The following is a 13,226-nucleotide window of genomic DNA, read 5'->3' as shown; positions in this document are numbered from 1 at the left end:
CACCCCTGTGCTCTTGCTGCTCTCACAACCTCGCATGCGAGGCACGGGCTGGGCACCACTTTCAGTGCTTAAAAAGAATCTGATAACTGGGAAATAAAGAAAAAACTGTTGCCTAGAAGACCGTGATGGTGGTTTTTGTGGGAGAGGGGCTGGCAGTGAGGTGGGAGGGTGTCTCCCCAGGTGTCCCTGGTGACTTTCGGCTACTTTAACATGTTATCACCAGTCACAGCAGCATCAGGTTTCTGGGAGCTGGGACCAGTGCCACCTGCCCTGAGAGGGGCCAGGAGTGTTAGGAGACAGGGGAGTGGCTGGGACACCAGGCATTAGATATTTTTTGTGCTTTGAAAAAGTTGTACCACCCCCATCTAATACCTAAGCCAAATAATACTCCTAAATATTATTCAAGGACAAATCAGCCAAGGATCAGTTAGAGAGAAACTCAGGCAGGAGGGAACTCTTGGGGGGAAACATGAGGGGATACAGCAGAGTACAGGAGACACCCAAAGGAGCAGATGGGGTCTGGATAAATGTCCTCTCTTTTCTGGGACACCCTGGTTGTTTCTCAAACAAGCCCACTCGGCCCTCGTTCTGCAGATGGGGATTCTGAGGTCTAGAAAGACCAAGGAAGTCGCTGCTGGAGATGCTGAGATTCAGCAGCCGCTGGCATCCCTCTTATAATGCAGCGAGCCTCCCAGGCTCCCCTGGGCACATAGGAAAACCAGCTGCCCAAACCAGAGCCGGAAGTCCCAGCAGCAGGCAATGCACTCCCAACCTCCTCCGCCCTCTGCCAGCGGCAAATCTGCAGGGAAGCAGCAGCTTCGCTTCTGTGCCTGCTGTGTGTTACACACCATCTCGCTGTCTCTGAGCCTCACAGGTAGAAGTTAATTTGCTCCATTCTGCAAAGGTCCAGGTTGAGGCCCAGGACAGTCACCTATCAGAGTCAAGAGACACAGCCCATAGTTGGCAGAGACTCAAGTCCAGGTTTCTGGCTTCCAAGCTACGCCAGACCCCTTCTGGAGAATATTTCAATTGAGGACAAATCCCACCTAGAGACTATTTGGAACCAGCGTCACCTTTAGACTCTAAATCATGGGCTGGGTGAGACAGAACATCATCAGTTCTGTCTCCAATTTGAGCTAGAGCTCAATCTTCCCTAGAGAACGACCAGCGACCCCTCTCTTGGGAGATTCTAAATAAACTGGCCGGGTCACCTCATTTGGGAGCCTTTCATGGCATTTTGCCCCTTTAAAACAATGATTCCTTTGATGTCCTTATTCCCAGCAGAGACTTGTCCTCAAATGAACCCCCCCGGCTCTAGCACAAGGCCCTGCCTCTCCCAGTGCAATAAATGGGTGGTGTTCCTTTCTCTCTGGAAAAGGTGCTAGACCCAAACCCCTCATATCCCCAGAGCTGTCTGAGCCCAATAGCGCACAAAAGGACTGGATGACCTGACTCACTTATCCACATAGAGAGCTTCCAGAAGGACTGACGGGGTCCTGTGCATACAACCGGTGCCAAGCAAGGCAGCAGCTAAGGCTCATCAGACAGAGACCAACTTCTGGTAATGGAAACAGGGGCCCCTGAAGACTGTACCCAGATACTGTATGTAGCACCCAATGTTGAAGGCTCTAAGACACAGGCAGCCAGGAGCCAGCCCAAATTCAGAAGCGGCCTTCATTGCTCTCCAGCTTTTTTCTCGAAGCCAGTGGTTCTCAAGGCAGAGCCCGTGGGTCAGCAGCATCAGTGTTCATCACCTGGGAACTCATTAGAAATGAGAGCTCCAGCCCTGCTCCAGGGTGAATGAGACACTCTCAGGGAGAGGGGGTGGCCAGCAATCTGGGTTTTAACAGGCCCCTAGATGAGTTACTCACTAAAACCCACAGCAGCAACATGCCAATTGCAGTGGCTGCCACTAACTGAGGGCCTACTATGTGCCCTGCATAAATACACTATCTCATTAGTCCTCACAACTGAGGAAACCTAAGCCCACATGCCTGGTTTTGGGTGGGGTGCATCTTGTACACGATGTCATGCATTCCCCACAATAACCCTTGAAAGAACTTACTATGATTATGCCTCATTTTGCCAATGAGGAAACTGAGCCCCAGAGTTGAAGCCAATGGCCCAAGGTCACACAACTTAGAAGTGGCACAGGCAGGGTGGAAATTCAGGTGTGTCCGATTCCGAAGCCATGTTCTTCCTGCCTCATAACGACAGCTGTCCCTGTACCAGCCTGGGATGCCAAAAAGCTGGGTCAGAGGAGATTCAAGGAGGAAGCTGGGCACGAAGGGTGGGCAGAAGAATCTGACTCCACAGAACCTTCCAGCTACAGGGTGAAAGGAAGCCATGTAATGCGTTTCAAGGCACAGTCAGGAATGAAGACAAGGTACTTGGGAGACATAAGTTCTTAGCTTCTGTCTGACTCTACCCAGCTGGAGGCATTTTCTCTTCCCACTCTGGACCTCAATTTCCCCACCTGGTACTCCTTATCACAGTGTACATGCCCAGGATGATCTGCCCCTTGTCTGCTTCTTTGACCTAGCCTCTCCTCACCCGCTCTCTCTAACCACACTAGTCCCCTAAACGCCTAAAGTCAGGCCAGGAACCCCAATTCACCAGCTGCTCCCCCTACCAACATCACTCTACCCCCTCATCATTCCACTGCTAGATCTTTATCGCTTAGATCTCAGCTAGAATGTCACCAACTCAGGGAGCCTTCCCTGACTACCTTACTTAAGGTTATCTCCTTTCTCATCAACCAGTCCTACCTTTATCCTACTAACACAATCTGAAATTATTAATTGCTTGCATGTTTCCTGTCTATCTCTCCCACCCCAGAACATAACTCCATGAGAACAGACATGTGTCTACCTAGTTCTCCAATATATCCCCAGCACCTGGATCACTGCTTGGCACTAAGCAGCTAATTAAATGTCAACTGAAGAATGTCAAAGAAGAAACCTAGAGTTAGAGACCAGAGTCCTGATCCTTGATCTGTGACTCTTTGCAAGCCACTTTGCCTCTCTTGGCCTCAGTTTCCCTCCTAGCCTCATGAAGAGAATGGACTATCTGTTCCCCAAGGGTCCTTCCAAGACATTCAGTTTTGAAAAGCCAGGCCAGGATCTCATCCAGTTGCTCTGTCCAGAAGAGACAGCTGGTCAGGGCGCCTGCAGCAGCTGCCCCTCCCCACCTCCACCAGCGTCCCTGCCCAGCCACGCAGTCATCTCACTCCCCCGTTGCAGAAACTGTTAATGAAGTGCGCACTGCTAAATGCAGTTACAATTACGGGGGCTAAGAATAAGGCGCTGACATCAGCTTCGTCAGTTTCTGAGTGAATCAGAAGGGGAGGGGGGAGGAAGGAGAAAAGGGGAGGGGGGTTGGCACTCTGGAGCTGTCAAGTGGAAATAGCGCAGCGTTAAATATAATCCAGCGCTGGCCTACATCAGTCTGGAGAGGCAGGTGATGGCTCGGCCCCCAGGGCCAGGGCAGACAACTGGATTCTTCAAGGAGGTCAGGCAGCCCCGTGATAGGGATCATCCAGGAACTGATGGCCGGGAAGGCACTTGAGCTGGCCAGGCCAGACCGAAGCAGGGTGGCGAAACCTGGAGGGGTACATCAGAATCTGAACTGGTCCTCGCGCCCCAGTTTTGATAGCACAAGTGCAGCCCCTGGGGCTTGGGCAGACTTTCCCACTGGGATATATTTTTCTGCCCAGAGCAGAAGGTGGCCTCAAAAGTCAAGAATACCTGGGCTTGAATGACCACCATGCAATCCAAGAACATCATGAAACCATTAAACTGCTCCAAGCTGCCTGGCTTTTCCTCATCTGCAGTAGCAGTAGCCCTTCTGGTTGCTGTGGGACTCAGGACATCATGGAAAGCACTGAGCACAACTCAGCAAGCCTCTCCGTCATTGATTTTTATAATCCCGAGAGATACTCAGGCAAGGATAATTAACCCCTTTTTCTAGATAAGGAAACTGAGGCCCAGGAAGGATATAGGACTTGCCTGAGGTCCCTGAGCCAAAGTGGAGTCAAATCCAAGCCCCGGGGGGTACACTGGGTGGGTCCCTGAGGGAATTCCAGTGTGGTCATTCTAGGGGGCGGGAGCCAGACTTGGAGCTCTGACAGCAAAACAGTGGAATTGAAATGTAGCCCTGGAAAGATGAGGGTGGGGGAGACGTTTGCACCTATCAGAGCACATTCTCCAAAAGTGGCATCTCTCCAACCATTCCTAAAAGAAATGCCGGAGCAAGGGTTATTAAGGCCATCATGAAAAGATGCCAGAGGAGCAAAGTCAAAAACAGACCTGAAGACAGGAGAGAAGGTCAGCTGCTGAGGGAGCTTCTCCTGGGCTCTCGCTCTCCCCCACCCCCTGCGCCACACCGCCCACCCTCACACAGCCTTCAGCAAGAACTACCATTGCCTCTGGGCCTGGGGTGGGAGTGAGGAACTTGGGGCGGGGCGGCAGAGCATCATCCTCAAGGGGAAACAAGGTAGATGGACCCCTGCTTCCTCTTCACCCCGAACAGCACCAGGTGGGCCTCTGGCAGCTATGAACACCAAGGAAATCAGAGGTATGAGTCTGGCAGCTTGGGGACAGGAAAGAGGGGTGCATGCAGGGAAGGGAACTGAAGGGAAAAGCTCTAAGAATATCAGAGCAGATCCGGAGGCCAGTCCTCTGTGTAGCGGGGAGGGGCGGATCCTCATACACCTAATTTTTCTGAAAGACTTCTCACAGGGTAATTTGATTAACATGAAGTAGTTTGGGTCCACAAGCTCACCCACTTGGTGGTAAACTGGGGAGGGGGGAGAATGACAGGAAGTGGCCTGCACTGGGGATGACAGTCAAAACCTCAACCTCACGTCCTCAAGAGGCCCCAATCCCAAAGGATATTTTAAGGCCTCCCCTCTCATCATCCTCCTTTTCCACCCAGTCCCAGACCGCCCACCCGCACCCCCAGGGCTGAAGCACCCTGTTCCCACCATCACAGGGGGAACGGGTGGGACAGTAGGACATTTTGTTTCCCAGAAAAGGCTCAGGTCATATCTCAAGGACAAGAGTTAGCGTCTGTCTGGGAAAGAAAACTCAGCCAAATGGAGTAAAATGGGGTTACGAGGGAAGAATTCCAGTGCGGTCATTCCAGGTGCCTGGGGGTGGTGACGGAATTGGAGTTCTGATTCCCCCTGCCGGGATCTGCTGGCAGGATATGGGTATCTCCACCCTGCAACCTAGGAGAGGAAACTCAGACAACCCCCTCCCATTCCCTTCTATCCAAAAACAAGGGAAGTGGGCTTTGTACTGGTTTGTGGAGCCCAGCCACCGTGCCATCCCACCCCCAGATTTGGCTGGAGCGGAAGAGAAGGTGCGGAGAAGGACTTTGCAACCCAGAGATGTGGCCCGAACTGCTAGAAGAGGGCCGGGTAGCCAGCCGGTGTTGCCATGGCAACTTCCTCCCTGCACTGGATCGAAGCATCCTTTGGGCAAATCGGAGCTGGCTGCTCCAGCTTCTCCGCCCCTCTCCTGGGCGGGGGAGAACTGGACGCCGAAACCACTTGGTCAGACTCAGGAACACCATTCTCAGTTCCAGACTCTGATGTAACAACCCCCTTTGGCATTTGCTAGAAGCTGGAGACACCCCTACTCCCAGCTGTGCCCCAATGCAGAGTGGCAGGGCTAGGACTGTAAAGTAATGCAAATGAGCTATTAAGGAAAAGCAGGGAGACGGAGAACTGAAAGGCTCCCCACCCTCTCATTCAGCATGCAAGCCCCCCAAATCCCACCCTTAAACCACTTGCAACAAGGAGGGGCCAACTCTGCCTTAATAGCTAGAACAATGCACTAAAATTAGCTTATAAAAATTATAAAAGCCAACGTTTTGAGTATCAAGCTTTCCTCTCCCCGAGCCCAAAGATCTCTGTTACAGTTATGCTCAAAAACACATCCTGCTTGGTAATAAATTAACAGGTACTGAGAGTCTACCTGGGGCCAGGTACTCTACTAAACCCTTTACAAAGCACATACGATACAATTAAAAGCAGAGGTGCTTGCGTCAGATTGCTGAACTTCAAATCCTAACTCCCTCACCTCTCAGCTGAGTGACCTTGAACATTGTACTCTCTTGGTGCCTCAGTTTTCTCATCTGAAAATGGGGTGTTAATTTCACAGAACTGTTGTGAGGAAAGGATACAGATGATATACTTAAACTGCTTAGGAGGATGTCTGGCAAAAGGTAATCATTTTTCAAATGTTGATCCTATGGGGTCCACGCCGTTGCTTTCTTATGCAGATCCATGAGAAAACCTGAGATGAGGGAGGATCTAACTTGTCCCTACCTCATCCCACCTCATCCCACCCCCCACCCCCCCGCCCCAACTGCAAACCCAGCAAGGCTAGGCCAGGAAGACAGGGACACAAAAATGCCCCCAAGTGCCAGCATCTTTGTGAAGCTGTCACAAGCAATACAAGAAATGAGTTCAGTGTGCAGGAAGGAAGATACTCCTTGAGAAAGATTCTAGGAATCTGTGCTGGCCAGCAGGCTGAGCCCCCCCCAATGTTTGGATAGGGATGGAGGGAAGGGGAGCTTTTCTGCCCACAAAATGTCCAAGGCTCCCAAGCCCAAGGCAGGAAAGAGCCCTGGCCCAGTTAAGGCTAATGAAATAGTCTCCTCCTCACACCGTTTCTCAGGAAACCAGCTGAAGGGTAGCATGGAAGCCCTGAAGATGCTTCTGGCTGGGTCAGGGTAATGAAGAAGATGCACTCAACAGGAGTCAAGACAGCAACAAAGCAGGCGAGCCAGAGACCCAAGAGGGTTATACCCAGGAGCTACCAGGGAACAGCAGGCATAAGGAGCAGGAGAAAAGGGACATGGAGCCAGTTCAGCCAGCCCTCCTACCCACCACTCTCTGTCCAGTATCTGAAAGATTATTCACACTGCTTTTAGGAATTAGTTCAATGCGGTGCTGTTCTAAAAGAATAAATCCAAAAGGTTTTTTTTAGGAGAAAATTAGTGACTTTGAGAAGAACAAGAGAAATTAAGCACCAAGACAACGTTCCCTGCTTCCGATTTTCATCAGACACTCATCAGTCTTCCGGAAATGAACTTGACTTTCTCCCTCCCCCACCCAAACTCAATGCACCCCTCAAGAGGAGCCGACAGGGAGGGCAAGATACCCAAACCAAACTCAGGGCTGCCAACGGCTCCCTGGGGCCCCTCACTTGGGAACCATTTTCTATACAGCGAGCTTTGGCTTTTGAAAAGAATCCTCTTTCAAAGACAGGGCTACGGCTTTGCTGGAAAGAGAACAGGAAACCTGGCTTTAGTCTAGACTGTGCCTGCCTCACTGGGTGACCTTGGGTTACACACACACACACACACACACACTGAGCTCAGCCTCTCACACACTTACATTCACACTAAGACACACACACACTTTGGGGGCAACAAGGGGTTGGACAAGATAATTTCTAGGTCTCAGCCAAATGGAAAACAAGAATATGAAGAATCCCACTGGGGAAAAAAATCCTCCGGTGGACCTTTATTTAGAAAAATCCCTAATATTGCATGAAGTTATCTACTCTGGCTTAAGGAAACCAGAGCGAGCAGCCTGCAACACCTGCATCAATAACCAAGGCAGTGTCCCCATGACGGAGTCTGACTTTGGAGAAACACCTCACTGCCACTGGTGGGCCACAAACCATGCCCCTGCCAACCTGGCCCTTGAGCCCCCAGGGGCCTGTTGAACTTCAGGAGAGACCCTGACCACCAGTGAAGGGAGGTGGGGCAGTCGGCTCACCTAAGCTGGTGGGGCCCCCAGCATAGGCCACTTTGTGAGACAGCTGCCCCCACTCCACCTCTCTGTGCCTTGACCAGAGTAACAGTACGAGCTCCCTTAGCTCCACCAAGGGGGCAATGAAGCCTCTGGGTCTCCATTATTTTTTCTGTAAAATGGCTGGCTCTACAGCAACCATCCTCACCCTCCATGCCCCCTCCCGGGTCCAAGTCAGCCACAGGTCTGCCTCGCATCCCCCCACGTATACATCAACCAGTTCTTCTGGACAGACTTCCTTCCTTTTCCCCACCAGCCTCCTGCTCCAGCAGGAATTCTGAGCACCCACCACCGGCTGCTCTGTCATGGTTTACCAGCTCACTGGTTGACCAGACAGGGGTCCCTGCAGGCGGAGAGTTTAAAACCAGGGTCCATGAACTGCCTAAAACTTGAAGACAAAATGTTGTGGGGGGGTGCATAAGATACAGTCCATGTCTTCTTCATCAGGATGTCAAAAGTGTCCATGAAACCATTTTGTGCCCCGACATGCCACGACATTCGCCCCCTTCTCTGTCCCCTCATTGAATCCAAATACTCCCAGATTTTCAGCTTATAAAACGCAGTTAACTCAATCCTCACACCATATAGACCCTCGTGTCTAAGGCATTGCATCCCATTTTACAGAAGAGGAAATCGGGGTCAGGATACCCAACTTATAACTTGCCCAAGGTCACAGCTGATGAGAAGTAGAGAGGACTGAACCCCGACTATGACTCCACAAGGGCACATCCTGGGGAACTCTCACCCAAGCCCGCCAGCTACCCCACCTGTTGATGGATGGTCCTCCTCACCCCAGATCTAGATGGGGGCCCTCATGTTCCCTCTGCCTTGTCCCAGGGCCCCAGAGAGCAGGTTTCCTACATCTCCCCACCCCCAGGCCCTGGCTGCGCTGCCGGCAGGTAGCGGGGACGGCCGCCAGGGTCAGGCCCACCCAGAAGGGTGACTCCAGGGACAAGAGCACCCGCGGGCAGGGGCACACCGGGAGGGCGCGCGGGTGTAGAGGAGCCGCCGCCCCACGCCTCCCTCCCGCCCCAGCAAGCGCGAAGGAAAGGCCGTCACGCTGGGTCCACCCAGCCGGAGAAGCACCGAGAGTCCGAGCCCCCACGTCTCCTCGGGGGAGGGGAGGGGACACAAATGGGGGCGTCCACGGCCTTGGGCGCAGGGCGGGGGGTCTGGATGCAGCCAAGACAAAGATGGAGAGGTAAGGTCTGCGCGCCACCTCCAATGGCGGGGGGCGCGCCGGAGCTCCAGGGGTGCGGAGGCCAGAGCTTCGCCTTGGCCGAGAGGGCATACAGGGGAGACTGGGGGGAGGGGGGAGATCGGATCCAGGGACAAGCCAGGGGGCACCTAGGAGGCGCAGGTGAGTAGCGAGAGCCGGGTCCTGGCGCCCCAAGGGCCCACCTGCGGGAAAGGGGTGAATGCAGAGGATCCAGGGGTCCCCAGGGGGCGGCAGGAGGCGAGGAGACAGGGCATCTCTGGGACCTAGGGGGCCCGCGGAGGGGGATGGCGACCCTGGGGCGCATCCCCGAGCGGGTTGGGGGCGGGGAGGCGAGTGGCCGCCTCTGGGGCGCACCGGGTCGGGCGCGGGGGCCTCCCCTCGGGCGCCCGAGCCGCCGCGCGGGGCCGGGGGGCGGGCCGCGCGCTTACCCGCGTCCTCGTCGTCGAAGGAGTTCATGCACGGGAAGTAGATGGCGAGCGCCTCGAAGGAGGCGGACAGGCTGAGGCGGCTCTGCGAGCGCTCCATGCCCGCGCCCGCGCCGGGCGCCTCGGCCGCGGCGGCGGCGGCGGGCGGCTTGGGCAGCTTGGCCGCCCCATTCTTGACGCGGAGTACGGCGCGCGGCGTGGTGGCGGCGGCCCGGGGCCGGGCCGGGGCTCCGCGGCGGGGCGGGCGGGCGGCGGGGCCGGCGGCGGGCGGCGGGCCGGGAGCGGGCGGCGCGCGGGGCTCCCGGCGGCGGCGGCGTCGGCGGCGGCTGTGGCGGCGCAGCGCGCTCTGGCCCGCGGCGCCCCCCGCCGGCCGCGCAGGGCGGGCTCGGAGCCGCCGCCGCAGCCAATCGGCGCGGCCCGGGGAGGGGGCGACGCGCGCAGGGGCGTGGGGGCCGGGAGGGCGCGGGCGGCGCCCCGCCTCGCCGCCCCCAGCCCCGCCGGGGAGCGCGCCCCGAGGGAGAGCGCGCCCCGGGCCCCGCCCGCCGTGTCCAGCCCCGCGCCCGGCCCTCGGGCTCGCCGGCCGCCGACGGACAGGCCTCCCCCGGGGACACAGTCACCCCCGGAGCGAGAGGCGCCGCCCCTCCGCGCTCAGCCTCCCACCCCGAGACCCTCGGATGCGTTTACACACACACACCCCCCCCCCCGGGCTCACCCAGGCGCACACCTGGAGACACTTGTGGAACCGCTCCACGCACACCCTCAGACGCCAGAAACTCACACAGGTAGATGCGCCCACCTACCCCCTCGGGCCACACCCAGGGACCCACCCAGGTGGATACACCCAGAAACGACCACAGCCAAAGACCTGCAGAAGCAGCCGGTGACACACGAGGTCACCCGTGGCCACTCGGAGACCCGCGCAGAGGCCCCTCAGATCCCACGCAGATCTAAGACAAGTTCAGACTCACACACAAGTGCTCACCCCAGGCGCGGCGGCACCGACCGGTCACTCCTGGTGACAGATGCCCTCAGACCCCTACACCAACCCTGAGTCACACACTCAGACACTCCCACACACCCCCAGAGGCTCACACTCGCAGACCCCCACCGTCAGCACAGTGGCCCCTGGAAGCCAGGACTCCGGTCCCCAGCGTCCACCCAACACCAGACCCGAGACGTCCCCTCAGAATGAGCTCCCAGCTCCCCAGCCCCTCTTTATGAAACAACCGCGTGAGATGCCAAGAGCCCAGAGCTTCAGTGCCCCTGAGACACTATCTCTCTGCGGGCCTTGGGCAAAGCCCCTCGCCTGGCTGACCTGTCTCCTCATCTGTACAACCATGGGAACGCTCCATCTGACATGGTTGTGAGGACCAAGCAAGATGACCCGTGCATTCACTACTATCGCTGCGAAACAACACCCATTTCCTAGTTTGCAGTTCTGCAGGTGAGAAGCCTGAGCAGGCTCAAGGTGTTCGTGGGTAGACAGAGGGGCACCCCAGTACCCCCAAGCCGCATGCTCTAAATGAATTCCACCATCCACTGCATTAAGCCAAAGCCTAGTGTGTAAGACCTTTAATAAAAAATAACTTTAATAGGGCTTCCCCGGTGGCGCAGTAGGTTGAGCGCTGCGCTGTGAAGCGGTCTGCAGCCTCTGTAGCATGAGTTCGATCCCTGGCTGGCCAGGGAGAAACCCACATGGCGTGCTAGACCTCTGCTGCCTCGCCGGCTGCTCCCCTCAGCAGTGTCTTCGGTCCTTATGCTGGTTCTGCTCCCCGCTCTCTCTGGTGAACTTTCTCACGCTCCCGTGCCTCTGACCTGTACCCCAGTTCTTGTATAAATAAATAAACCTTTAAAAAAAAAAAAAGAACTTTAATAGGATTAGTGTGCATGGAGAGAGAAGAGAAGAAAGCATAACAGCTTAGTGAAACACCTAAAGTTACCCATCCCCTCATGGGTAAGGGTCCAGCCAAACGGGGTTGACCCAAAGCAGGGTCATTGAGGCCCAAAAACTTGCCACAAGTCTAAGGCACCTTCTGGTGGGAAGCCATGGGTAAGGGGCAGAAGGGACCAGGCCAGTCTGGAAGGAAAGAAGCAAAGCCAAGTACAAGTCAAGATAAAGGCGGCCATTGCCAGCCTACCCATGGGTCTCTCACCCACATGTCCCCCTAGTCCCTGGTGCAAGTCCAAGCTGAAAAGCAAGCACTTCTTCACACCTTTCTGCTCCACATGCCTCCTCCAAGACTCCTCTCTTGTCCAAGTCTTCTCTCCAAGCCCCTTCCCCAACAACCAGCTCCTCCCTTCATTAGGTGGGGCAGTGAGCCTGGAAGCTCCCCTTTCCATGGAGAGCACACTGTTGCAGAGGGGCCCTTTGCGTAGGGTCAGCCTGGGCCTTATCTGGAGAAGAAGCTGCTTCCAGCCTCATTCAGGTTGGTGGTGCTGTCGGCCCAAGGCCCTTGAGTGCGCTTGTTCACAGCTGCTAGAGCCGGCACTCTGGTCTTTGACCGTGGCCTCTGCACCTACCAGGTCAGCATCAGGGTGTCAGACACGTCTCATCCTATGCATGTGCCTTCCCTGCTGCTTTACTAACGGACAATACCCTGCTTTTAAAGAACACCTGTCTGGGCCTCCCCGGTGGTGCAGTGGTTGAGCGCTGGGCTGCGAAGCTGCCAGCAGCCTCTGCAGCACCAGTTTGATCCCCGGCCACAGGCGAGGGTCCCACATGGTGCACAGACCTCTCCTGCAGCGCCCGCTGCTCCCCTCAGCAATGTTCTTCCTCAGTCTGCCTGTTCTACTCCCCGCTCTGGCTCTGGTGAATTCTCTCACCCTCCCGTGCTTCTGACTACACAGTGCTTTTATAAATTAAAAAAAAAAAAGTTAAAAAGATATTTATTTATTTATGCATACAAGTGCTGGGGTGCAGGCCAGAGGTATGGGAGGTGAGAGGATTCACCAGAGACAGATTGGAGAGCAGAACAGGCAGATTTACTGAAATACACTGCTGAGGGGAGCAGTGGGCTAGGCAGGAGAGGTCTGCTGCACCATATGGGTCAGCTCCCTGGCTAGCCCCCCACACCCCTAACCCCTCACCCCCAACCAGGGAGGTGACCCACATGGCACAGCAGACCTCTCCTGTCATTTCACTCAGTCTGCCTGTTCTGCTCCCCACTCTGTCTCTGGTGAGTCCTCTCACCACCCCCCACCTCTGGCCTACACCCCAGCTCTTGTATGCATAAATAAGTAAAATAAATCTTTTAAAAAAGAAAAAGAAAAAGAAAAATTACCAGGAAATGTGAAATTGGGGAAAGTTGGGATGGATGAGAGCTAATGAACCCTATTGAGATAGAAAAATATTTTAAGCTGTTGAAAAGCTAAAAAGAGGTGGCTCCCTTAATACATTAAAAAAAAAAACCCTCCATATGTAAAGAGTCCATGGTGCTAATGGGAAATGGAGCAAGGACATGGACAGACAGTTCACAGAGGGAGAAAAACACATGACATATGAATAGCAAGACATTGTTCAGCATCTCTCACATCTAAGAGAATGTCAATTAAAACAAACGTGAGCCATCATTTTCTACCCATTAGTCTAACAAAGAAGAAATTGCTTGACAATAAATTGTAGGGAGAGGGAGGGGGGAAATAAACACAGTCACACATTGTTGGTGGGAGTATATATTAATTGATGGAAACTCTTTGGAGATTAATTTGTTAGTATCTATCAAAATATTTAAACCTGCAAATCATTTAACTTAAC

The 13,226-nt window shown here is 54.8% G+C and overlaps 1 protein-coding gene across 1 annotated transcript in view; it reads right to left on the bottom strand.

Moving 5' to 3' along the window:
* RIMS4 (regulating synaptic membrane exocytosis 4) overlaps positions 1-9,572 on the bottom strand; it is a gene marked incomplete at both ends in the record, with an annotated part of 50,640 nt that extends 41,068 nt beyond the window's left edge. Inside the window, one exon of the mRNA XM_084248315.1 lies at positions 9,476-9,572. Coding sequence (XP_084104441.1) covers positions 9,476-9,572 — 97 coding nt within the window. The remainder of the gene's footprint in view (positions 1-9,475) is intronic.
* Between the last annotated feature and the right edge of the window lie 3,654 nt (positions 9,573-13,226).

The sequence above is a fragment of the Talpa europaea genome (assembly GCF_964194135.1).
Source record: "Talpa europaea genome assembly, chromosome: 11".
Taxonomy (NCBI): domain Eukaryota; kingdom Metazoa; phylum Chordata; class Mammalia; order Eulipotyphla; family Talpidae; genus Talpa; species Talpa europaea.
This window is presented reverse-complemented; position numbering and strand designations above follow the sequence as displayed.